The 27683-nt window shown below is 39.8% G+C and overlaps 1 protein-coding gene across 3 annotated transcripts in view; it reads right to left on the bottom strand.

Annotated features, from left to right (window-relative positions):
• Positions 1 to 2346: 2346 nt before the first annotated feature.
• The window catches only part of Tsc22d1 (TSC22 domain family member 1), a 119945-nt gene continuing 94608 nt past the window's right edge, over positions 2347 to 27683 (bottom strand). The window contains exons 1-3 of one of the 3 annotated variants that reach the window (XM_074043353.1): positions 5955 to 6030; positions 4911 to 4962; positions 2347 to 3701 (exon numbers count right to left, since the gene is read on the bottom strand). In XM_074043353.1, the coding sequence (XP_073899454.1) occupies positions 3444 to 3701; positions 4911 to 4913 (261 nt within the window). In that variant the 5' untranslated portion in view covers positions 4914 to 4962; positions 5955 to 6030 and the 3' untranslated portion in view covers positions 2347 to 3443. Of the gene's footprint in view, positions 3702 to 4910; positions 4963 to 5373; positions 5739 to 5954; positions 6031 to 27683 lie in introns of those variants that run through there. The other 2 variants (XM_020181565.2, XM_020181562.2) reach the window with 2 other exon arrangements.

Consider the following 27683-nt stretch of genomic DNA (forward strand, 5'->3'; position numbering starts at 1 on the left):
AAAACCCCATGGAGACAGTGTGTCCCCATTTCATGTATGAGGACACGGAGACCAACACGGAACGTGCCCTAGATCACTTAGCTAGGAACTGGCAGAGCCAGGATTAAAACCAAGTTAATTTCGGCCCAAGAAGTTAAATGAACCAACACATCACACCTAACACCCTCTTCTCCAAATGCAGATGGTAGTAGCATCCATGGCAAGATAGAACTACCATGGTCTGAGGGCTTTCATTCCTTCTCCAAAGGTCAAACAGCTAGCTCCTGCAGGGCTGGGCCTCAAGCAGCCAGACACCTCCCATTCAGCTCCGTTTTTCTCCCATACACCAGTGCAAGAGTCTTGCCGCACAATCTGCTTCCAAGTTCTGTTGGTGGAAAGCCCTCCATTTTCAGACCACTTTAATCTAAGAGGAAAGGAAATTTCATTTTGTTTGCTTCTGTTTCTAATCTTAATCTCATTATTGCTGTCCAAATGGATTTGAAGTGGACATCTTGTCAGGCCCTGGTAGCTTCAACTACTTACTGTACACAATGCAAGGGCCGGTGGTGTCTGTATTGAAGTTCATTTTCACTTCTAATTTTGGTTATAATTAAATTTTATACATTTCTTGGGTAAGTTTAAAACTCATTTTGGCAGGGCAAATTCATCACATAATACAAAGTATAATTTTGCTTTTAAAGTATGCAAAAATAAAAGCACAGACTTACTGAGTTCTGAACACAGTTAATTTGAAACAGAAAACAGACATTCATTAAAATCATGTAAAATTCCTCCTGCTTCTGCTTCACTGGGCAGTGGTCCCTCCTACTGCAGCTGGTGATGTCATGAACACCCAGTGCTCGCACAACATTCCATTCCCCTTAGAAATTGTTGCTGTTCCATGGAACAATCAATTATATAATAACCCACTAGGCAAAGGCCTAGTCAGGTCTATAAGCAAGTAGGAAAATGCCTTTTAAAATCACCTTAAAAATGGAAAAATGATAAAGAAAAAAAATCACCTTAAATGTGTCTATGTCAATCACTTAAAGTATGTCTAGTAATTACTAAAATGAGGAACGTATATGACAAACATCTTTTGATTTTAGCAATTCATTCTTATTTCACATATAACAAGCAGGTACTAAAATTTCAGGGGAGCTCCTTTTTAATAGAAAGACCTTTCAGAAATCTGTTGAATAATGGAGAAGAGATTTGTAAAACAAAATTCTTCATAGTTACCAACTACAGTATTAAGGAATTTCACTAAAAACAAAAAATGAAATGACAAGGGATTTCTATTTGTTACCAGTTTTTCTTTTTGAAGGCAATGTAATTAACTGTTTTATGAAGTTATCTAAACTTTCCTATGACAAGGAGTTTTCAAGTCGTGTCCAAATGCCCCAAGTGTCTTTAGGCCACTGCCATCAGTCCATGGTGACCAGCAGTTCAGCAACACATCCACTTTCTCACATAGGCACACTGTCCAATACTTTTTAGGAAGCTCTGATGTTCCATTTGCCTATCAGTCTTCTACCAACTCTGTATTAGAGAAACGAAGGATTCAGAATGTTAGGTAAGCATTAGAGCTTGTTTACACCTTGATTCCCGTTGTGCAAAGGTCTGTTGCTAAGGTCCTGGGGCAAATTAAAGAGCTAAGTCCACCCTGCTCACTTGCTGGCTGGCATTTTTCCTACAGTGGAATGGAACCCCTTAGGCTCACTGCACTTGCTTTAGGACTCCAGTGTTTGTTCTGACCTATCTTAAATCTTACAGAATCAACTAGGAGTGATCAATGCAGGTCCTATTTCAAATCCAGTACAGGCAACCCTTAGAATCACATCTTGGCTTGGACCACAAAAAAAAAAAAAAAAAAAAAAAAAAAAAAAGTCATCCCAAGAGCTAGAAACTTATTCCACCCTAGGAAAGGACATCCCATCCCAAGGTGGTAGCATTCTTAACATGGAAAGCAGCTTTTCTAACTTCCATCTTTTGATCCTAATTGGGACTACATACAGAATAAGCCTCATTCCACCTCTCAGTTCACTGAACACTGAAGATTAAGATCTTCACTGACTCTCACAATTTTAAAGCCATAGTGAAGATTTTTCTATCCCTCTCATCAGCCCACAGGGGTGAAGCAACTTATCCAAATCATACAATAGTGAGAAGAACTGAACCATCTCAGCTTTCTCTTCTCTTAGCTGAACAATGCAATGTTGGTTTCCTCTTACTTTTGTATCAAACCACTAGTGTCCCTTTGTCCAAGCCTTCTATCTCCCATCAGGATCTTACTAAACTGCTTTAACTTTATCTAGAAATAGTTGTGCAGATGACAATTATATTAACGCTGTAATGTGGAAACACTTGTTTATCAACATTTTATATGCTTTATTGAAAGTTGACAAGTACAACAGTTAATACAGTGACACCTTATAACTGTGTAGAGAACATGCACAGAAACATATGCATTAACTACTATACAGGTGAGAGGCAGAAGCCCTACTGGGAAACCCATCCATTAGCTAGAACTGATCATTCTTCCAAGTGTTCAACCAGCTCAACAGAAAGACTTCGGTGAACAGGGATTTACTTCTGGATATTCAGCAGCTAGATTTCAGATTTCACAAAGGTGACTAACTGTGCCAAATTCTTAAAATTTCTTCAGGTGTGATTTTTGTCATGTAGCAGTTTTTATATTGATCTCTCTATAAAAGACAATCTACACCTCTTCAGACAGCCAATGAAACATCTAAATTTCAAACTATACAACCTAAATAGTAGTTACAGTCCTCTATTGTACAAAATAGTTACACTACATACACAAATATACAATAAGCAAAACAACCTTCATAGTAAGATAGCCTAGGTCCCAGCTACCTGTCACCGTTTTGTCACTGATAGTTTTGTGTCACCCGCTGTTTCAGAAAAGAGGCACAGTACTATTATTCTTTTATGGACTTTGGTGACAGTCGTCAATGTGTACAATGACTGTATCCCCCTCATTTTAGTCTTGTCTCTGGCCTCTCTTTCAAGTTCCTCATGGGGGGGGAGAGAGGAGAGCGCAGAGTGCAGAGTCCAGGAGGAGCCCATGCTTCCTAGCCCCACCGCACACGGTGCAAACAGGAGAGACAACTCTTGGAAGTGGCGTGGGCAGTGGGAAGGGATGGAAAGGCACACAGCTCCTCAGCATCAATTAAACCATTCCTCACATATCTGCCAAGCTGCACCAGGCACATCCATGTTAATTCTCTGATTAACCTTTAATTCACCCAACTAGTAAATTTCTTCAAGCCAAAAGCATATGAGTGTTTAATACTGGAAAAGATAATGGCATGTCAGTCTCACATCTCTTTTGCAGCGAGCAATGAAATGGGTGACTGTGGAGGCTGACTCTTCCTAGCACATCTTCTCGGTCTCTTCAGTTCAGACAGCAGCAGCCAGTTCTGCCTGGGCATAGGAGGCTATGCGGTTGGTCCTGAGCCCTGGGACGCTGGCTGGGCGGGGGGCTGTGTGGTCCCCTGTGGCTGCGTGGTGGCAGGAGGAGAGCCAGTTTGCAGCTGGGCCTGAAACTGGGCGAGCTGCTCAGGACTGGCCAGTGTCTTCAGCAGATTGTTTTCCTGCTCCAGCTGGGAATTTTTCTCTATTAGTTCTTTGATTTGCTCTTTCAGAACCTCCACTTCCTCTCTAACTGCATACATCAAATGGCTTTTCACCAGATCCTGAAAGGAAGATGAAAAGAAAGGGTTTAACTTCCTGTTCCCTTCCCTAGTTCTGAATTTTTAAAGCGTTATTTTTGCATAGTTCTCCCTAAGCATTCCCATATTCTGCTCCAAAGTTCATTAAATGGCACTTGGGAAAATGTGAATATAATCACGACCGCACAGCACTTAAGTTTAATGTACCAGTGATCAAGCTTTTTAAAATGCTTTGCTTTCTCTACAGACATCAGCCAGAAATGCACAGTCCAGTTTCCTATTCCAGATGGAAGAACACACGGGACTCCTCCACGCGGGCCCTAGGTTCCCGGGCCTGGCGGTTGGGAGGTGGAGAGGCCCGCAGCCTAGTGGTCGCTCCCCACCCCCCTCCCAGTCCCTCGCCAGCCAGCCTGCCCAAGACGCCTCCCTCAGTCAGCACCGGCTGCAGCCAGTTCCTACAGAGCATGTCGCCGCATTTTCTTCCCTCCACCCGGACCTCCCCACCCCGTTCGTGATTAAGCTGACATCACAGAAACCTGGGCAGACGTTGCAGCCAATGAGAGCTCGAGTTATTTATAGCTCTGAATTAAAGGTTCAGAGTTTGCCTAGCAACAGTGGGCAGAGAATCCCGTGAGAAGAGCCACAGGCACTGCTCCAATAACAAAGAACAGCCAAGGCGGAAATAAAAAATAGGAGAAATCCAGGCACAGGCGAAGAAAAACAAAACTTTCCTCCGATCCTCCTGTATTGTGCAGTAGCACAGCGCGCGGGGATCTGTGTGCGCTGTCTAGACGGCTTTCCTTCAGCGCCCCACTTGTTCTGGAGGGCCTTCCTTCAGCGCCCCACTTCTGGGGCCCTCCTCTCTCCGGGCTAGCTCCTTAATAAAATCTTAGGGTTGTAGTAAAGCCACATCCCTAAAGATGTGTCCAGGACCTACAGAAGGAGACGCTACTTTCCTACCAGAAAGGGACACCCTGAAAAAATCCTGACATTCCGTGAAACCTGCTCGGGAAAGAAGACATTTAATACCCCGGGGGCCCTTCCTCCCTCGATGGGAGCCAGCCCTGGTATGTGACTTCATGCTGGCAAAGGAGAGAGCACCGGCATTTTCAAATGGATGAGGAGCAACCGACATCATCCGAGCCTAAGGGATGCACTGGTTCCATCCCAAGACACCTCGCTTTTTTGTGCTGTACCCACATTATGTACCAAGGATTTTTAATCAGTACATACCATAGCTTGCTCGATTTTGTTGTCGATAGCTACCACACTTGCACCAGAGGAGCTGGAGAAGAGAAAGGATAAAAAAGACATCATCGATAAACAGAATTTATCTTAAAAGTCCAAGATGAAGATGATGTTATTAGCATCATATTTTGAATATTCTTTAACGCTATAAAATGTATCACCCTCTAAAAAATACCAGTCACTCTCTTACTAACGAATATCCAGGCATTTCCCTATTTTAGTGAGCCACAAAGGGCTAAATTACATAATGTGGAAAAGCCTGTTGGAAAAGCCTGTTCTCTGGGCAGACCTGACAAAATAAAGCTATTCTGAACATTTCAAAAACCAACGTCCGTGTCAGGGTAATCTCTCGGCAATGGACAAAGGAATTCGCCTGGCTATCTTTTACCTGCGTTAGTACAAGGATCTCCCGAGTAAATTTAAAGAAACTATCCCAGCCGACATTTACCTATTGTCAAGTCTCACAGATGCGTTTTCAGTTCCCAGCAAAGATGACAAGAAAGAAATTGAAAAATGTCTCAGCTGGTAAACTCCTAGATCCATCGCCACTGGTCTACACCATTGGGATTTCATGCAATTGCAGCCAAAACCACCCTCGTGGAAAAAGAAAGAGGGAACGCCGGCAGCCTTGTTTGAGCCAGACAAAACCTCCTAGCTTTCTGCAGCCCAAGGCTAGAGGAGAGCGCAGCAGGGCTGGTAAAGGCACCGGCTTCTGGGCTTGGCGACTGGCTGGAGAGGATCCCAGATCCCAGCGCTGCGAGGAGCTCGGTGGGTCGGAAGGCAGCCGGCTCCACTCAGCTCTAGACTGGGTCTCCCCGCCCCAGTGCAACATATAGGCGAGGAGGAGCGGCGCCGATTGGCTCGCGCGCCATCGGCCCGCCCCCCGCTGCCCCCGCCCGCCCGCACCTCCAGGCCGGCTCCGGGTGGGCCGCCTGGCTGCGCTCGGGGCTGTGCGGGCCGCTGTGGCTCCACGCCTGGGCAGGGGGCGGCGGGGTCCCTGAAGGTACCATCCCGCCTGCACGTGCTTACGTTCAGGAGGCAGAGCCCGTCCCGAGCCGAGCCCAGCGCTTGTCGCCGCGGCTGCTGAGCCGAGAAAGCTTCCTATTTGCAACCAGCACTGCCTGAGCTACTGGGCATGCCCAGTCCCAGCACTTAAGACTCGCAGGAGTGGAGTGGCTCGATTTCAGTCGTCTCGTTCTCACAGGCAGCAGTAATGGGAGGATTTTAAAGGCGGGTTTATTAATAAGGAAATAACTAGCGCAGAAATATTTTTAAACGCTAATGAATCTTGGAGAGAAAATTATATTTTTTGAGCGACACCTTTACATGAATTTATCAAATCGTGTACAACAGAACAGCAACAAAGACATTACATTTTCTTTCCTAGCCGTATAAAAATGTAGTAAAAGGAATCCACAGGAGGAAATGCAGAAAAATCTTTCCCAAATGTCACCTGAGCAGTAAGTCTTAAAATTGCATCTTCCTAACAGCACCAGTAATTATGCCTTCTTTCGTTTATAGCTAGAAAAGTCAAGCCACAGGCTGAATCCTAAATCTATCTTCAGCAAGTCCCTAAGGCAAATTTTTAGAAGTGGCAATTCCTTTCAAGATTAGATCCTATGAACCTTCTTACATCAGAAACACTGAAATAATGTCAAATATGCTTTAAAAGAACACAACTCCTTGAAAGTAGTTCCTGCACATTTGAAGGGTCCAAAACCAGTAAAACAAGGGATAGGACGGTGGCAAAAAAGAGTTTGATCAAGAGATGCTGCAGACTCACCTCTATTTCACCCTACAGAATACTTATCAAATAATTCCCTTCACCAAATCAGAATCGAGATATCTGGGTGATCTCACTTCTATTAAATATTTGTGAGGATGTATCAATTAAGGTTATGATTAAATATACTATAAATAAGGTTAGAAGTTTGTTTATTACACAATATAGTTTGCAGTAGACTTGAAAAGGAAAATTTAACTTCTACAATACTGCCCTCTAACGGCACAATACTATAAAAACAGAAAAACGAAGTACTTGGGCCTCTAGTCCACAGGCAAGTTGTAGCATCAAAAATAATTCCAACATAAAATTTGACTGCCTAAATACACATCCTACACACACACACACACACACACACACACACACACACACACACGTTTGAGATGCATACTATGAACTCTAAAGCTAATAAGCCAAAATAGAAGGATTAAATGTAATCAATAAAATGTGCAACATACAGGAAGACAGATAAAAGAAGAGGGAATTAAAGCAATAAAGAACAAGATAGATTCAAACCATGTATGTCGATAATTGCATTAAATGTAAATAATCTAAATTAAGTACCACAATTAAAGGTAGATTGCCAGACTGGGTGGAAAAGTAAGACACAACTATGTGCTGCCTATTATAAACAGACTTTAATATAAACACAGGAATAGGAACAATAAGAGAAGGGAGGAAGATTCCAATGTTCTCAATAATCAAAAGAAAGCTGGATTGGTGATATTACTCAAAGTGGGCTGCAGAGCAGATATTATTACCAGGAACAAAGGTCATTTTGTAATGATAATGTGTCAATGGTTTGTATACTAATAACAGAGCTTCAAAATCCATGGAGTAAAAGTTAGTTAGATTGCAAGAAGAAATTTTAGAAAATCCATGAGTATAATTGGTAGTTCATCAACCCTCTTTCAACAACTTAAAAGAATAAGTAAGTTGAAAGCAAGAATACAGAACACTTGAACAATACTACCAGCCACTTGAGTTAATTGATGTCTACAGAACATTCTAACCAACAATAGCAGAATACACATTCTAAGTACACAAAGAACTTCTAGCAAAATAGATTATGAGACATAAAAGAAGTCTCAATAACTTTAAAAGGATTCAGATAATACAAAGTATCTTTTCTGACCATAATGGCATTAAATTAAAAATCAATAACATAAAATTACCTTAAACGTTGGGAAATAAAATAAGACATATCTAAATAACTCAGAGGTAAAAGGAGTAATACATAGGGAGACCAGGGCTGGGGATGTCGCTCAAATGGTAGAGCGCCTGCCAAGCAAGTGCAAGACCCACAGTAAAAACCCAGTACTGCCAAAAAAGTGGGGAGGGGAAACTAGGAAGTATTTTGAACTGAAAGTACAAATATAGCATATCAAAATGTATCTCAATAAATATAACAATTTAGATGAAAATGATACATTCTTAGCTATAAACTATCATAATTCACATGGTAACATATAGTCTGAATTTGTAGTTTAAAATCTTCCTATAAAGATTTTTTTATAGGGCTGGGGGGTACTGGTATATGCTTGCAATCCCAGCACTTGGGAGGCTGAGGCAGGAGGATATTGAGTTCCAAGCCAGCCTGGCTACATAGTCAGACACTGTAAAAGAAAAAAAGAAAGAAAGAAGGAAAGGATGGAAGGCCTAGATGGGTTCACTGGTGAATTCTACCAAACATTTAAAGATGAAATAATACTAATCCTACACAAACTTCCCCAAAAACTAAAGACACTTCATAGCTCCTACTAAGAGGCCAGCATTCCCCTAATACTAAAACCAAGTGAAGATATTGTGAAAGGAAAATAAGTCTACAGACTTTCAGCCCTATTGAATAAAGACACAAAAATTCTTCATTTCAATAGATGTAGAAAAGGCATAAGACAAGACTTAGTCCACTTAGGATAAAATCTCAGTGAAATAGGAACTGAAGGAGTTAACGCATTCATGGAGATATCATATGTAGCGGGAAAAGAATGTTTTCCTCTTAAAAGATCAGAAGGCAAGAATTTATACTCTCAGTAATAAAAAGGAAAAGGGAAAAAAAGCATCCAGACTATAAAGAAAAAAAATAAAATAACCTCTCTTCACAGATGACATAATTGTCTATGGAGAAAATCCTCTGGAATCCACAAATAAATTGCTAAAACTAATAAGAAGCATGTTTCTGAAGGTCACAAGATATAAGTTCAATGTTTAAAAATCAACTGCACTTATATTAATAAACAATTAAAAATTAGAAATTTAAAAATTTCCATTCTAGCATGAAAACACATTAAGTAGGTATAAATCTAACAAAATATGTATGAGGTCTAAATGCCAAAACAATAAAATATTGACAAAAAAATTAGAGAACCTAATAAATGGTGAGCTATATATACTGTATTTGTCAATTGAAATAGTCAATATCATCATCAGTTCTCCACACCCAAAACTACTGTATAGATTCAATGTAATCCCAAACAAAATCCCAGCAAAACTTTTTATGGAACAATCATGGCAATTCTAAAATTTACATGCAAAGAAACCAAAATAATCAAAACAAGATTTGAAGAATTCCCACCACCAGATCTCAAGACTTTCTGTAAAGTTACTCTCCTCAAGATAGTATGGTATTTGTCAAAGGACCGACATATACAGAGTAACAGCCCAGAAGAGAGAGGGCAGAAAGAGATCCACATGTAACAGGAATGTAAAACAATTTTCAACAAAAATGTAAAGGCCATTCAAAGCAAAAATGATCGTCTTTCCAACAGATGGTGTTGGAACAACTAGATAACCAAAAACAAAAATCAGAACAAACAAACTTAGCTTGATTCATCTCTCATATGATATGATAGAAACATTAAGTAGTTCATAGACCTAAATGCAAATTCCAAAACCATAAAACTCCTATAAGAAAACATAGGAGAAAATATTTCACTCATTGGTTAGCAAAGATTTCTTAGATATGATAAAGGCACAATCCATGAAAGCAAAAAAAAAAAAAAACAGACTTTTCTCAAAATGTAGAATGTCTGTTTATGAAAGACAATGCTACAAGAACATTTCAGGGAAAAAAAAAAAAAAGAGTATTTCAGAGGTGTGGCTCAAGCAGGAGAATGCCCTTTTTAAGCACAAAGCCCTGAGTTCAAACCCCATCCCATCCTCCCCAAAACAAATAAAAACAGAATATTGCAAGTCTAAAACTGATAAAAGGCATAAAGACTCATCAGTAAGAAAATTAACTCAATAAAATAAAAGAAATGGGCAAAACATTTAACTGATGTTTTATTAAAGATATATGGTCAGTAAATAAACAAATGGAAAAATGCTGAATATCATTAATCGTTACAGAAATGTATACTAAAACCATGAGATGCCTTTATATAACACACCTATTAGAATGGATAAAATAAGATTTTAAATAATTTTAAACCTTTAAGTACCAACGGTTATAACAAGAAGGCAGAGCAACTGGAATATTCATGTATTGACGGTAGAATGCAAAATGGTATAACCACTTTGCAAAACAACTTTTTTCAGTTGCTTAAAAAGCTAGATGCATGTTCCATAAAACTCAGTAATCCCAATTCAAGCTATTAACATGTTGTCACCAAAATCTTTGGTGGCTTTATCGTGATCACTCCAAATTGGAAACAGCCCAAATGTCACTTAAATGGAAAAACAGGTAAACAAACAGTGATATGGCTATATAATGGAGTCCTACTACTCAGCAACAAAAAGAAATGATGACTAACATAACAGCATGAATGAATCTCAAATATACCATGGTAAGTGAAAGAAGCTAGACTTTGGCTGCAAAGATTTGATCACATTTATATGGCATTCCAGGAAAGGGCAAACTATAAGGACAGAAGATAGATCAGAAGTTGCCAGAGCCTTGGTACAGCAGAGGGGAAGTTCTTGTGGTGATTGAACTATTTCCTGTCTTGACTGTGATATTGCTACACTCACAGTTTGTGTTTTTCAAAATTTGTAGAATGATACACTAAAAAGGGAAAGTTCACTGTATTTAAATTATACCCTAATTTTTTAATGGCCATCTCTAGGTAGCAGATTAGGAAAAATGGGAAAAAAGGAACTGCTACTATTTTTCCTATTAATTCTGTTTGATTTTTACATACAGAGATGTGTTCTTTTTATTGTGGGGAAAAAACATATATCACGAAATTTATCATCTTAATCTTTAAATATATATGCACATTGTTGTTGAACACCTCCAGAACTTTTTTGTTCTGCAGAAGTACCCATCAAACAACTCCCCATTTCACCCTTCTCCCAGCCCCTGGTAACTGCCATTCTACTTTCTATTTCTGTGAATGACTAGGTATCTTTGCATTTTGATTAAAAACATTTTAAAATAAAAGCAAAAAAGAAAAAAAAACTACTAAAAAGTCATAACCCAAAGACTTGTATCTATTTAATGAAAAGAACTTAAAAACTGACTCTTACAGACAATTAATTGTCCTATGAGCATATGAAACAAACTACTGGAGATGAATTTTAAACTGCAATTTTGCTTCACTCTCAAAGCTACTGAATTTGGCAATTCATCTGCAAAAGTAACTCAGCTACATTAATAATACCATTCCCTAAATCCCTTATTAAAAGACTTGTAAAACTTGTTTAACGTGTGAAAAATTTAAGAACCCTAAAATGTTAATAAATTTATAATCTCATATTTGCTTATACATACCTACACACAGTACATAAGGCTCTCTTTAAATATAGCTTTCTCTGTATTTTTCTGTCTCTAACACTTATGATTGCTTTTAAATTATTACAATTCTAAAAACAATTTGTAGTTCTTCCATTGTTGTCTGCACATGATTCTATTTTCTTTGCCTTACTGAACATAACTTTAATTCTAAAAGAACATGTTCATGCTGAAACACTCAGGGCTCCCCAGCCATTGTTTCAGACAGTCAGGAAGACTTCATTCCAGAGGAATGGCTCTTGGGAATTCTACAGTAAGGGCAGGAGACAGACTCAACTCTCCTCAATGCCTTTAAGCCACATATTCAAACCTGTTTCTACTTTTCTTTGTGAGAACAGTTATCTGCAGCCACATTTCTTCATGAATACTTGTACTAAACAGTAGTAGATTATGAAAATCAGGAGCCACAAACAAAACAGGCATCACAGATTTAGAAGCCAAATGATATTCTATATAAAACAACTGAAGAAGTGAAAAGTTGTCCTAATTATGATTTTCTATTTCAAGAACCTCATGCAAAGAGGAGACTACTAAGACAGTGGAAGGGGAAAGGAAAAGAGGAGAGCCAAGAGGGATAAGAAAGTAAAAGGGTAAATATGATCAAAGTATATATGCACATATGGAAATGTCATGTTGAAACCCCTGTGCACAATTTAATACCCACTAAAGAGCCTGACGCCAGTGACTTAGGCTTGTAATCCTAGCTACTTAGGATGTTGAGACCAGGAGGATTGCTGTTCAAGGCCAGCACAGGCAAAAAGTTCCTGAGACTCCATCTCCACCACTGGAAGTGTGGCTCCTGCAGTAGAGCGACTGCTTTGCCAGGGCAAAGCCCTGAGTTCAAACTCCAGTCACACCAAAAACAACAATAATTATACACACTAACAAAAAGAACCTCATGCAAGTCTCCTATCAAAATGACTATTATTTCTACTTTACTATTGTATAGCTAGTGGAAAACAGATGCTTTGAGCTCCTCTCATACTTTAAAAATAATTATCTAATGCTAAATTTTCATGATAAAATTCCAATAATAAGCAGTACAAAGCAAGAGCCAGCAGGAATAGACTAATCATTTTTCTATGCACAGGGAATATGGGGCCATTACAGACAGTCCCATGGTGACCCTACAACAATCAGATGAAGCACAGTTAAACAGTCTTATTCACAGAGGTGAAGACGAATTTGAGGACATTGCATTGCTACTGAACGTCTAATGAGGCAAGGCTTAGGTGAGCACTAGCACACTGAGAAAGACAATTCTGTCATCTCAGTGTGCTTAATAATTACCTCTGCTTTGACAAAGGACACACTTCTACATCATGGCCTCTTAGGACACCAGCTCTGTGACTTAAATGGTATCTAGGAGTTTCTATAATTCTCTGATTTACTCAAAATTTTAGACATAAAATGGACCTTGAGATCATTTAGTTCTAGCAGCCTTGTTCCATAGGTTTAGAAATGGAGCCTCAAAGACATTATGTGTTTTGTCCAGGGTTTACCTAATTAATTATAAGATGGGACACAGAGACAACTTCTCATTCAATATGTTGTACTGACTGAAATACAGACCAGAAATTCCAGAACATTGTAGCTAGAAGGGTTAAGAGATCAGTAAGTGGAGACCTGCTGATCTCAATGGAACCACAGCAATCACCTAAATAAAGCTTCCCATTTTACAGATGAAGAAACCAGATCCCAAACGTGGAGTATGAGCCCAGCAACCTAATGCAAACCGGCCATCCCCAGCTCTCTGCTAGAATGTGGGCCAGGCTGACTGGGCACTCAGGTAAGTTCTAATGCCAGCTAGTTCTACAGTCCGAGAAGGTGCTCTCTAGGCACTGGGAAAAAGTCCTGGCAAACATAGGGATATTCCAAACATAAGGATATTCCTGCTGACTGGTGTATTATGGTGGGAACATGCCAAAGAAGATTTTCAAATTATGTTTTCATAGCAGTTCTTTGGAGAGCCCTCAAGAGCTGTGCAAAGGGTCAGAGGGAGTCCACATGGACCAGAGAGAATGATACTCGCTTATAAATAAGGAAAGCAGGCTGTACCCTAAGGGCTGTGGCCAGAATGAAAGGAGAAATGGCCTTAGTAGCATGACACTTGGAGAACCCGATGTCTTCCCAATGCTCCACATGGATCTTTACTCTTAGTAGCCATCACCTTGGGTCTCCTTCTACATCATCTTTGTGTAATTCTGACCTTGCTATTCTCTCTTATTCACAACTACGTAAAGATAAGAGGACAAGGTGATGGAAATACTGAAGGATTGAGTGGGGCTGCTGAGCCCAATGAGGAGGGAAATGTAAGAGCACGATAATCATTCGGATCCCTTGTTAGTAATTAGACTTGCTGCCAACTACTGTAAGAGAAGTGATCAGTGTGATACATCTTAGCTAGAAAGATGCAAACTACAATTTTAAAGATTCCATACATTAGCTCTTATGCATCCTTTCATTCATTTATTCGTTATTTATTTAACAATGAGCACCATGAAAGGCCAGGAACTTAGGACATGGCACTAAAATCATCAAAATGAGTAAGAGAGTCCCAGCTTTCAATAACTCAGGCAGTTGTGTGTGGGGGTGGGGGGTAGGAAAAGTGGTATCTGATATAAACTAAGTGTACATAAAGAATAGGGTTAGCAGAGAAGAGTATAGTGGTGCACATCTATAACCCCTATGCTCGGGAAGCTGAGGCAGAAGGATTGCAAGTTCAAGACTAGCTTGGACTACATAGTGGGACCTTATTTCAAAAAACATGGTAGCTCTTACCTGTAATCCCAGCTGTTAAAGAGGCAGAGGTTGGGAAGATTGTGGTTGAAGTTAGATCCCCATCTCAACCAAGTAAGTCAAGCGAGGTGATGCACACCTAAGTCCTAGCTACTCTGGAGGCCATAGGTAGGAGTATCATGGTCTGAGGCTGGACCTGGGTTAAAAACTTGAGACCTTACCTCAGACCTTACCTGAAAAATAACTAACACTAAAAAAGGGCATAGTTCAAATGGTATAGTGCCTGCCTAGCAAGTGTGAGCCCCTGAGTTCAAACCTCAGTACTGCAAAAAGCAAACAAAAAAAGAGAGTTAGTAGAAAGAAACCAAAGGATGTTTCTGGGTCTTGAAAAACAAGTTGACAAGTTGTACTCCAGGGACAAGTAGAATGAGAACACTCATTAAAAGGGAAAGGCTGGACAAACGCCTGGGTCACAAGGTGGCAAGCTGAGTCTGGACCCCTTCAGAAGCAGGGTGTTGCTAGGGAGTAGGAAGTGGAGGAAGTGTAGAAAGAAGCAATGGAAGAGAAAAAGGTTAAGACAGGCTAGGGTCTTGCAGGCCATGGGCTGGAGACTGGACTTTAGTCTGAGAGCAATGAAGGCCACACAAAAGGATTTTATGCAGGCCAGGGATGCAACCAGGTATGTGTTTTTAGCAAGGTCACTAACCACAAGGCACCAGACTACAGGAGATGGAAGTGGGGGCAAAAGAAAAGAAACAATGAGGGGAGGGAGATATTCAGGACACAGAACTGATAGGACTGCCTTGTGGGAGGTAAGGCAGGCAGGACAACTGCCAGGTTTCTGGATTATGTGAATGAGTAGAAGGTGGTGCTATTAACAAACCAGAGGCTGCAGCTGCAGAGAGGGACTGGTTCTGGAAATGACAGTGATTGGACATTAAACTAGACAGTGAAGAGTATGGTTTGGGGACTTAGGAGAGATCAGGCATAAGAAAGTATTTGGAAGTTACTGGGAAATAGTGAATCTCCATGAGAATACGTGCCATTACCTCAGGGATGTATATGGGAAAAGAGATGGTAGAGCTGAAAGGTCACATGCCACTGAAGCGGCCACTTGGCATGGAAAAGATATCAGTTTTCTGAGGGTCTAGTGGACACCTCAGAAAGTGACTGGGCTTGAGCTATTTTCTAAGAGCCATCTCTCAGAAAGGAGCCTCTGCATAGGAGACCAAGCCAATAGTGGTGATTTGATGTGGAGGGGAAGAGGAAGGAAGAGATAGGCCAGATCTCCAATGCTAATTGACCCAAAGAGTTCTCCAGAGAACCTCCTGTGTGGCCAGAGAGAGCCCATATGGGATGGTGGCCTCACAGAGCAAGCCAACAAGCCTGCCAGATAGAAAAGCAGCTGCAATCCATCCCGAGAACAGAACGCTGCACCATGGGACCACAGAGATGCCTGCCTCTCTTCCTGCCACCTTAGCACCAGCTGCCACACTACTTACTGAGAAGAGAGGAGTGCATATGAGAGCCAAACAAGGGCCTCCACTGAGGGCCAGGATCCAGACTGGGTCTTTTTTCCTTTACAGGGAAAGAGTGGGCAGAAAGAGCATTGATGCTGAACTGAGGGTTGAGTTTCAAAAGGAAAAGATTGGAGTTTTTTGTTATTGTTGTTTGTTTAAATAAACTGTAACTGAATGTTAAAATGACCAAAATTTCCTGGAAAGTAATAGAAATGAGTGAACAGGCTGAGAAGGAGGCCTTCCCACAGGGTGAGAGGAAGATTCATCAGGGCACAATTAGTAGCAGTTATCAAAAGAAATCAAATTGTGAGTTGTTTATTCCCACCAATGAATTGAGACACTAAGCAGACAGTTGTAAAGGAAGATGCGGAAGATGCAGAAGAATGCAGCATAAAGCCACCAGCCTGGGTCACGTGGAAGATGAGGCCATGATGTGGAATGGATTGACAAGATTTTAGTGAGCTCCCTGGTGGCCTGTAGGGACCACCACGTATCATCTCAACTGACAGATCACCAAACAGCATTTGTGGATGACCTCGAGAGGACTGCAAGCTTGCTGAGAAGGACGCCCGTCTTTCCCCTCTTCTGTCATCCAGGCCACATCAAGGGAGCTCATCCATGAAAGGGGGCAGGGGACAGGTTGACATGGAATAGAACAGGTCTTCCCATCTCTGTCTTAAGCTGCTCCCAATTCTGTCCCAACTACAAGAGAAAAGTCTGGCCTGTGCTAGTAGAAAGGTCAGCTTTGCAGCAAATATGATTATAAAAGTTATTAGATAGTAGAACTAAGTCTTAAGAACCAAGATGAGGCTGCTTAGCAATTAGCAGTAAGTGAAAAGTTACAGAACTAAACTGAGATACTGTGAAGCAGCCTTAGCATATACAAAAAGGAAGAATTTCCAAAAGGCAAAGTCGGTGGTTACTACTGGAAGAATAAAACTACTACACATTCATATCCTCAAAAAGTTGAGGCATTTCAATGTACTGGTTGAGGTACATTATCTAACTTATCCTCACCAAGGAGGCATAGTGACCAAGGTATGATAGAGCCAAGATCCAAATTAAACCCTGGCAGCTTTGGTGTTTGAGCATGGCTCCACTATTAACCAGAACTGACACCCCAGAATGTGCCGTTCAATCAACTTAGTAAAAAATTGACACTTGTCCTTAAAATAGTGAATGTTACTTATAGTCATTATGGCTAGACTCTTTTAGACAAAGGATACATACTTTTTCCCCTTGGTGGAACTAGAGTTTTGAATTCAGGGCCCTCTGCAACTTGAGCCACACCCTCAGCCCTTTTTGCTTTAGTAATTTTTCAGGTAAGGTCTCATGTGTTTGCCCAGGGCTGGCCTCAGACTGTATTCCTTCTACCTGTGCTTCCAGCCTAGCTGAGATTACAGCAGACATCCTGGCTTGTTGGTTGAGAAGGGGTCTCACTAACCTTTTTGCCCAACTTTTATAACTTTTAAAACTTGATTCCCCAAGTCTCTGCTTCCTGAGCAGCTGGGATTACAGGCATGAGCCACTGCACCCAGCCTGACAACTGATATCTTAAACATACTGACTCATTAGTCTATTACAGTTGTATCTCTAATAAGAAGAAATACTCTAATTTTTAATATGCTTTGATTTTATGTAATAATTTTGTAATTGGTTTGAAAATAACTTTAAAACACAAAAGGATTGATTTAGTCTGATATAGAGAAAATCAAACCCTTTGTTTCAATATACAAAATAAATACAACATATATTTAAAAAATTCAATTACATTTTGAATGCAACAGGATGTTTTGCAATGGCCACTAAGATGGTGTTAGTAACAAGGCCAAAGTCCTAACACCTATTAATTACACTGTATTAGGATAATTCTGCACAAATTATATAAAACTAAATAAGTCAAATAAACATTTTGAGTAAAAACAGAATTAATTATAAAGAACTTTGCCTTTAAAAAATCAAATGGAGGAAGAAGAGGTTAGTTAGGTTAAATTAAGATATTTTAAAAACCAAGTTTGAATGAGGGGGGGAGAAGATTCATGGAGGGGGTGAATTTAGCTAAGATATACTGTAAGCACTTTTGTAAATGTCACAATGTACCCCAGTACCACAATAATATGGTAATAAAAAATAAAATAAAAACCAAGTTTGACCTGGTGCCAGTGGCTCACACCTATAATCCTAGCTACTCAGGAGGCAGAATTGAGGCGGTTTGCAGTTCAAAGGCAGTCCAGGCAAACAGTTCACAAGACCCTATCTTGAAAATGCCCAACACAAAACAGGGCTGGCAGAGTGGCTCAAGTGGCAGAGTGCCTGCCTAGCAAGTGTGAGGCACTGTGTTCAAATCTTGGTACCAAAAAAAAAGGTTGTTACTTGCTTTAACAGACATATTCTTGAGACAGAAGAGTTGTTTTTTAAATAAAGTATTTAAAGCATACAAAGTATGTGTGTGTGTGTGTGTGTGTGCACAATGGTCTATGTACACACACACATATACATACAATTATATAATTGCACAGACCCACCACTAGACAACGTGGCTAACACCACTGAAACCCGGTGTGGTCCCCTGACGCTCCACCCCTGGATAAGGGCAATTCCTCTAGCCTCAAGTTGTTCACAGTGATTGTCATTCTCTTAGTTCTGTGCTTATTTTATGCCTTCCTCCACTAGGCAGTGTTAGACAAGAGCAGGAGTTTTTCTACTGTTTTATTTACCAATGTGTCCTAAACAGTAAGTATTTTCAAAGTAACGATAATGATCATGACCACAATAACAGAAAATATTCATCACACTTACTACTTGCCAGTTATTCTCAGCCTGTGCGGTGTGTTAACTCAATTCTCTCAACCAAAATCTCATCTAGGTACCATTATTACTCCGTATTATACATGAAGAAACCAATGCCGAAGGAGTTGTGTGACTTGAGCAAGGCTAGCACAACCATGACAAGCCAAAAATACTTCTATGTTCTAAACAAAACAGATACCATACATTTTGGTAATCCCTGGACTCTGGAAACACTGACTGTAACCGGAATAGTTGGAAGTGCGATGAATACACGTTGAGCACCCTTTTCTTGGCAGGCGCTGTTCCAGGCAATGGGGGTTCAGCAGTGAATGAAATGGACAGAAGGCACTGAGAGTAAACATGGCCAATAAGTGCATACATGGCATATGAGGCAGCAACACGTGCTGCAGAGAGGAAGAATGGAGGGGGCATATGTCAGACGAGAGGCCATGGCAATGTATTAGTCTTCAAGAAGGCCCCCTGAGCAGGTGAGTTTTGAGCAAAGCCTGAAAGAAATGATGGGGTTCATTAGTCATGGAAGAACTTTTCAAAGAGAGCAGCAAGAAGACAGGCTCCTCTGATACTCAGGGCCCAGCAAAGTCAAGCCACGGAGCACAATGTAAACATACAGTAACCAATGCATGATGCAAGAGTGTTGTCTGGCTCTGCAATCTGTGTATTTAAAGTCTTCCTTCTAGCAGAAAAGCACACTTACTGAGACCATCACACTGCATTTAAGAAGCACTGCCTGCACCCAATAGCAACAGGTATTAAACATCAGCTTATATTCTGCACTAGCTTCTTCAAGGATCATTTTGGGGTGCTTTTCACCTTCCAATAAAAACTCAAAATCTTTTCCTGTTTGAAGTTACAAATGAGGAATGTCTCTACAATTAACTTGCCTACAAAGTTTAAGCACTAGCTATGTAATGAGAGCTCTTTTCTGAGTCTTGGTTTGGATAGTTTCATGAAACCACATTAGTTTTATAGGAAATTTAATACAGAGCTGTTTCAAGCTACTTCTGACTATGATAGATTGAACATACTCGTTGAACTGTTTCTACCTATACAACATTAATAAGATAAGAGAATCTAGTTTTAAATACACAAGGATAGAATAAACATAGGGAAGATATCAATTTCAATAGTTCTCAAAGCTGGGGAATAAAAGATGACAATTCATCCAATTGAAACATATGTAAGCAGTAAAGAAAATTCAGAAGATGACTGAAGAACTCAATACTCACAATACATATTCTCCTAAAAGTGCAAGGTGCAGATGAGGTGAGAGTCTGTATAAAACACACTCCCCAATCTTACATAATGGCGTAACTGAGCAAGACTCAGTTACAAGGATCCTGGATGAAACAGGAACAGTGTAAGAACCTGAAGAAACTTTTAAAATACGGGGTGTGGGGGGGAGAAGAGGATAACAATATTCAGAATAAAAAGAGCTCCTGGATTGGAAAATTGATATTATGACAGTGTGGATGAAAATTCACTAGAATGAAAAGTAAAGTTAAGAAATATCTCAGAAACTACAATAATTATCAAAAAAAGAGAAAATACAAAGGATAGATATTTAGAAGGGCTACCATCTTAATGACAGAAGTGTCAAAAACAGAACAGAGAACATGGAATTAAAATAATTCAAGAAATGTCCTAGCCTATGTGGCATGTCTCATGCCTGTAATCACAGCTACTCAGGAAGCAGAGATAGAAAGGATCACAGTTTGAGGCTAGCCCATAGCAAAAAGTTAGTGAGACCTCCATCTCAACAAACAAGCTGGGAGTGCTGGTGCACACCTGTGATCTCAGCTACATGTTCCCATATAGAAAGATCTTGGTCCGAGGCCAGCCCAGTGGAAAACATGAGACCCTATCCAACAAATATCTAAAGAAAAAAAGAGCTGGCGTGTGACTTAAATGGTAGAGCATCTACTTCTAGAACTACAGACCAGGCTTTTAAAAATTAATGGAGCCTATCAAGTACAATTTGCTCTTTATAAAGAAAATGCAAATTTTCTTTTTGTTTGAAAAATGAAAATTTAATACAAACCAATTTATATATTATTATATATTAGAAAACAACACAAGTTGTGTGTGTGTGATCCTAGCTACTCCGGAGGTGGAGATCTGGAGGACCACAGTTCTACACCAGCCTGGGCAAAAAGTTTGAAAGACCTGACTTAATCAATAAAAGCTGGGTTTAGTGGCCTGTACCTGTCATTCCAGCTATGAGGAAAACATAAATAGGAGGATCTAGGTCCAGACTTGCCTGAGCATAAATGTGAGACCCTATTCAAAAAATACGTAAAGCAAAAAGTGCTTGGGGCATGGCTCAAGTGGTACAGCACCTGCCTGAAAAGTGCAAGGTCCTGAGTTCAAGCCCCAAATTGCCAAAAGGGTAAAAAAAAAGAAGAAACCATGAGCACAGTGCACTTTTTACATTTGCTTATGATGTATGACTTCAGCTTCAAGAAACACAGGTGAATGCAAGAAACTGCATCCAGCTAAGCCGAGCCCATAAAAAAACAAGATTATGTTTTACTATTCTGCAGATGTCAACTTTTTCTACATAAAAAAAAAAAGAACCATTCAACTTCCCAAAGCTGCCTGTTTCAAAAACATCACAAACTCAGGCAAAAGAAAAGCTTTTAAGCACTAGGAGAAGCCAGAAAGAAGCATTTTGAAAGAAAGAAGAGACACCCTGTGATGAGAACATGTGATATTTTCCATGCATCAGGCATAAAGGAATCCACACTGTGGACCACTGAAAACAATGCATGAACATATAAGCAAGGTCTACCGTACAGAGATTTCAAGTGTTGCAAAGTCAACAATGTGTTGAAAAGCAAACAAAAAACAAACCAGAAACAATCTACACAAAACCTGAAGGGGAAACTGCCATGTTCTGCGGAAGCTCGTTCTTTTAGTACTAGCAGTGGCTGACTGAATAGTTTCAACACCTCTCTAATTTCCAAAGCCTTCAGCTGTGGGTTGAAGCTGAGAGCACAGATAAGAAAACTGCAAAACAATTTCCAGCAGTGATATAGGTTCACTGAAGAAGGTGGCTGATCAAATGTTTAATCGTGATGAAATAGGGATCCATTATAAATTCATGAATCTTTCTAAGTTCAAGATCTATGCCTACTGACAGTTTTATACCACTGGTCTTAGAAAACAAAGTTTCCAAGGATTTTAAGGTCTACTTATATTAAAATAGAGAAAGTTCTAGGACACACTTTCACTTTTCACAAAGATCAATGAAGCCTTTGATTACTTCTGAGTCACTGTAGCCATCAAATCTCCTACTCCGAATTTCTCACCATGACTCTGATAGAAATTACCGTATTTTTTCTTTCTTTCTTTCTTTTCTTTTATTTATATGTGCATACACTGTTTGGGCCATTTCTCCCCCCACATTTTCTTAATAGCATGATTCTACATGACCTGAGAGATAAGCCAAAATGAGGCTGACTTCCCTGCTTTAACTTCAATTAAAATACTTTGTTTTCCAAACAAAATTTGAAAGTATCTATGATTTTGATATTTTGACTGTAAGTATAGATGTGCAACTGTAACTGACTTTTTAACAGCGGTTTAAAGAGTAGATGATCAGACTTTGAGCTTTGGCGTTAGACCCTAATTCAAATGTCAAAAAAAATCACTTTTTATGTAAAATGAGGTAATACATATTTTATAATATTGCTATAATTAGAAGAGATAAAACAAGAACCTGGCATTTTTCATAGTAATTAAGGTTATGACCTTGTGTTCTAAGCTACTTGCTTTCAGCCATCATTGGGGTTACCAAAAGAGACCACATACTTTTTAAAGTACAGTTTCTGGATAATGGCCTGATATAAAAATTCTTATTATATATTACTTCTAAAAGAAATTTTTTTAAACTATGAAAATCATCTTTATACAACTTGCCACACTTCTCCCACAGAGAGTAATGATGTACCTCATGAGTGACTAAGAAGGGCAACTTTAGATTAGGTTTGCTCTAATCTCTGGACCTCAATGACTTAGTTCAGAGGGTGATTCTGGATATTTTTGTTTTTCGTATTCAAAGAAAATTTCTTTTTTTCCCTCACCTACTTACTTAATGCCCAAAATGTGTTGCAGACCTTGCAGCAGGCAGGCCAAGGAGGGAACCTCCCAGCCAGCATCCAGTCCTCCCCAGCAGAAAACAAACCTCTGCCAGACAAGGCACGATGAGTCTTTGCTCCTATCACAGCTTCTTTCCACAATTTACTGCACAAGTGCCTCTACAAATATTCATTTCACAAACATTTTATGCCAGCCATGGTGTTAGGTCACCAGGTCTTTGAAGGGCAAACCACCCTACTCTATCTAAAAAGCTTTCAAACCAGAGGTTATTAGTAGAAATTATGAAAAAGTTTTTCCTAGCAGCAAGAATGATAGAACACAAGAGATAAAAACTGTTTGCTTATCGTAGATTAAAGTTCACAGAGGATAGGAAAGGCAAAATAAAACTTTTAGACCAAATTTAACTAGCAGGACCAAATACGTATTAAACAGCTATATACTTGGCAACACAGTAGGTATGCCACATATTCTCTCACCTAATTTACCTCAGTCATAGATGCAAATAGTTTAATAAACTGATGTTGTGCAAGATTAATTTCCTCACTGCCACAATATTGGTAAATGGCAGATCTAGAATCTGAACTCAGGTTTTTCTGACTCAAAAATCTGATTTCTGGAGCTGGGCATTATGGTACATGCCTGTAATCTCAGCACTCCAGATGTGGAGGCAAGAATGTGAATTTGAGGCTAGCTTGGGCTACATAAGTGAGTTCCAGGCCAGTCTCTACGCTACTTGTCTCAAACTCCCTGACCCTCCCTCCCTCCCCTCCCAAAAAAACCCCCTAACTTCTTTTCATACACTTAAATGTTTCTTTAGTGCCTACCTGTGTACAGTGATAGCTCCACAGTCCAGAAAGTAGATTTGTAAGCAATGATCACAGGGAAAAGTAGTAACTGATGGCTTACGTATGGCAGGTGCCACAAGAACACGAGGAGGTGACTGAGTAAATGGGGGTAGGGTGGACAGGACAGGTCTCACAAAGAAATTTTCTGCTAAGTTAAATACTCTTTAGATCATCAGGCAGGAGAATAAATGTATCAGGGAAAATGAAGGACATGTTCAGAGGCAGGAGGTCAAATCACCTTTGTGGATGGTTTCTAAAAAGTAGGAACATCTGAAAGGATCACAGAGTGCTGGGAAATGAAGGCATACAAAAGTTCATTCAGAAATCTTCCAATCCCCCAAATCTTGAAAGCAACACTAAGGAACTGGAAATGTACCCCACAGCAAATGAGCCCCAGCCAATCAGAAGAGGTTCTGGTTATAAATTGCCAGTAAAACCTAACTGGTGCAAACCAACTGACCATCAACCCTACCTCTAGGAGTGGCGGGTATCATTGAGGGGTCTGCCACAGGGAGCAGCCTGATCACTTCTGTACCTCAGAAAGGCAGCTCTGGATATAGTGAATGGAGGGAGGACAAAGCAGTGCCTAGGAATAGATTCAATTAAAGGCTCTTTGCTGGGGGCAGGAGGGAGAAAGTGGTTAAAAAGAAGACAGGTAATCAAAATACAGCAATTTCAAATGAGTCCACTGCTTTGACAAATAAGAACAAACATAGAAACTGGGCTGGGGGAGTGGCAGAAATGGTAGAGGGCTTGCCTAGCATCCAGAGACCCTGATTTCAATCACTAGTACCACAAAAAAAATGTGTATGTATAACATGCACAAACCTTTATGCAGTAAGAATAATTCAGACTTGTGTCATCTAGATTACCACCCCACCCCACACACATGAATGCCATTCCTGCAGAACAAAAATTACTCTCATTTAACCTTGCTTTGTTCAACTTACATAACATCAACCATCTATTTTACATACAAACATTTTTAGAAATACACTGGGCAACAGAAAACATGGTTTTGCAAACTATATCACAACAGCCTCACTTAATCTTTTATAGAAAAAGTGGAGACCTTGTCTAATAAAGTAAAGCAGCGATGATGCGTCTAATAAGCCTTAAATCCTTTGTGATCATTTTTATTAGTCAAGTGGACCATCTATCCTAATAAACCATTCCAAGCCTGCAAATGCTTGTGAATACAGGATGTAAATAAAACAAATCTCATATAATATTGATATACATAGACAGAATTTAAAAGTCCATTAAAAGAGATTCTAAATTACAGTATTGATCTGGGCACTCAATCTGGGCATGCTGGTAACCCCTGCACTTGGGAAGCGAGGCAGAAGGACTGAGAATTCAAAGCTAGCCAGAGGTACACAGCAAGATGCTTTCTCAAGCAAAACAACAAAAAGAAGAGCATAAAAAAATTAGAGAGAAGCTGGGGATGTGGCTCAATAGTAAGTACAGCACTGGCCTAGCATGCATGAGGTCCTGAGTTTCATCTCCAGGCACTGGGGAAAAATTAGAAACCACAAAAGGAAATTAAAAAAAAAAAAAAAAAAAAAGAAAGGCTTAAACGGAGCATGGTGGTGAACATCCATAATCCCAGCACTTCTGGAGTAGGAGTCTGAGACCAGATGGGCTACAAAGCAAGTTCAAGACAAGCCTGGGCTCCACAATGAGACATTATGTCAAAACAAATGAACAAACAAAAACAGGTTAAGAAGTTATTAAACTAATGAGTAGAAGAGAATAAGATACAAGAAAAGAACAGGCCAGCAGCCCTACGACAGTCTGTAGTTTTACAACAGCTGCACGTGGACCTAAGAGAAGAACAATGCAAATAAAATGAGAATTTCACAGGATTTTATGAAGAACAGAATTCTCTCTTGCAAGGTGACATTTTACAACAAACATCTAAATCCTCAAGTGTGCAGCTTTCTATTAGACGATTTCATGAAAAAATGTTTGCAGATTAAAATCCATTTGTTCTTAAGATAAAACAAAGGAGGTTAAAAGAAACCTTACTGGCAAAAAAATCACAGTAATTGTTGAAGAATGCCAGAATAGTGGATCAAATCATGAAAGAAAAAAAAAAGACATTTGCAACAGGGTAGGCCATCTGCTAAGCACTTTTTAAGTATTATCTTATTTAGCTCCTGAATAACCCTATTAGTTAACTGGAACACAAAGACATAAAGTAATTTGCCCATGGTAAATGGATCCAGGTTTTAAGCCTGTCAATCTACACAGTCTGTGCTCTTAACAATAACATTCTGCATTATTTAAGTCACCTTCTATCCCCAACAAGGCAGCCAGTATTCACCCAGTGTCTGGGAACTACTATACTGTGTGACCTTTCAAAGCCACTTCAGTCAAAGAATTGTATAACATCAGGCCCCAAGTTAACAGTGCCTTGCCATTATTGGGCTTTAAATCAAGCAGCACTGTCACCTTTATTACAAAGAATTTACAATATGCTAAATGCACAGGCACTATTTTCCTGTAGAAAACGGGTTTGTATCTAAGTTTTCTGTTCCTGACAAACAAAGAAACTTTACATAGTATACTTTTTTCTTAACCTCACTTAGCAAGCTGCTATGTCTTGTCAATTCTGCCCTAATCATCTCTTTCTTTATTTCTACTGCCACCACTCTGACCCAGACTCATGTATCATAAGACTTCTAGATCATTGTCTGCTCTGTCATCATGGCTGGTTAATCTGGCTCCAATCTCTATCCATCCAAGCAAATCCATCCTGTGTATTGCTTCCACCCTAATTTTCTTAATATTGCTTGCCTGTTGTCTCTTCAATTAATGAGTTCTAGGCTACCTATAGGCTAAACCCCAATTCAAAGCCTGGCATTCAAGGTCTATAACAAACTGCCCTACCTTCCTCCAACTTATTTTTTATACAGTCAGCTATCATGTAAAAATATATTGTAAACCCCATTTAAGATGTGAAAAATACTTAAATTGTGGGCTGATTCTTAAAATCCTTTCAGTAAGATTTTAGCCATCTTGGAATTAACTTCCAAATACTTCAAATGAACTGCTTTTGCTAATAGTCCCTGAGCTTTGGGTAGAACATGGAAGAGGATGCTCTTAACACAAACTAAGCTCTGGCATCTGATCTTTCTGATAATCTCAAAGCTAAGAGTTAATTTAGTCTCAGAGTTACATGAAACCCTGCCCCAAGGCAACGCAGAGGGCTTAGACTGTGGTTTAAAGCACAAATCTTTATATAATCCCCTAAACTAGTTTGTCAATCTTGAATAGAATTATTTTACTTAACATACAGCACCTGCAGAAGGGAGGCACAAGCTAAGGAAATTTATCCATATATTTTAGTCATGAGAGCTCTGCTACTGGGGTGAGCTGAGAAGATCAAGTGTCTGTGCTCCATATCTACTTCTGTGCAGCAAGTTTATCAGCTCTGGAGTGCTGACGAAAATTCTCCAGTACCCAGGAGGAGTGAATGCAAGATAAGGAAAGAATCTCTGTCAAGCTGATGATTTTTGCACTTGTTTCGCTAAATCCATAGAAACAAAAAAGTGGCAGACAGGGAGATTAACATTTCAGAGAGACAGAAAAACGTAGGACTGCTGCTCCTCTGCCTTTGTTCAATGGTTGCTCTCAGTGCTCATGTGAAATGACACTGGTTCACTCTGAAACTTGATGCAATGAATTCTATATATTGTATCTTTTAAAAGATTAGAAAATATGCCAATAATTAATGAAGGAAACAGGGAAGAAACTCCCCCATCTCTGAACCTTCCATAGGAGATTCACAGAACAACTCTAGATGTGGAGGTATGTGGGAGGGAAAGGCTCCAGGAAAAGCAGCACCACAAACTCAAAGTCCAAGAGAATGAAGACACTACCCAGTGCTTGTCACACTGCCAATAACTGCCTTGAACAACTCTCCAATGACCAGAACAGGAAACAGTTCATGTCTGGCCACATCCTTTATAATCAATATTATCTCCTCTATACAAGTTATGTACAGCTCAGAAACCAAAAGATTATCATAGGAAAGATTTCTTCAAGTTGCTTCACAAGCCGTTAGAATACTTTCTAATATTCCTCATAACCACAGAATCCTATTCCTCATAGACAAGGAGGTGCCACCTTTACCAGAATGGCCTTTATGAAGAAATCTGAAAGCTTCACAATTTTCCTTCCAGAAACACCCTGCTGTCACACACCTCCTGCCCGCAGAAGGCA

This window comes from Castor canadensis, chromosome 10 (genome assembly GCF_047511655.1).
Source record: "Castor canadensis chromosome 10, mCasCan1.hap1v2, whole genome shotgun sequence".
In the NCBI taxonomy this organism is placed as follows: domain Eukaryota; kingdom Metazoa; phylum Chordata; class Mammalia; order Rodentia; family Castoridae; genus Castor; species Castor canadensis.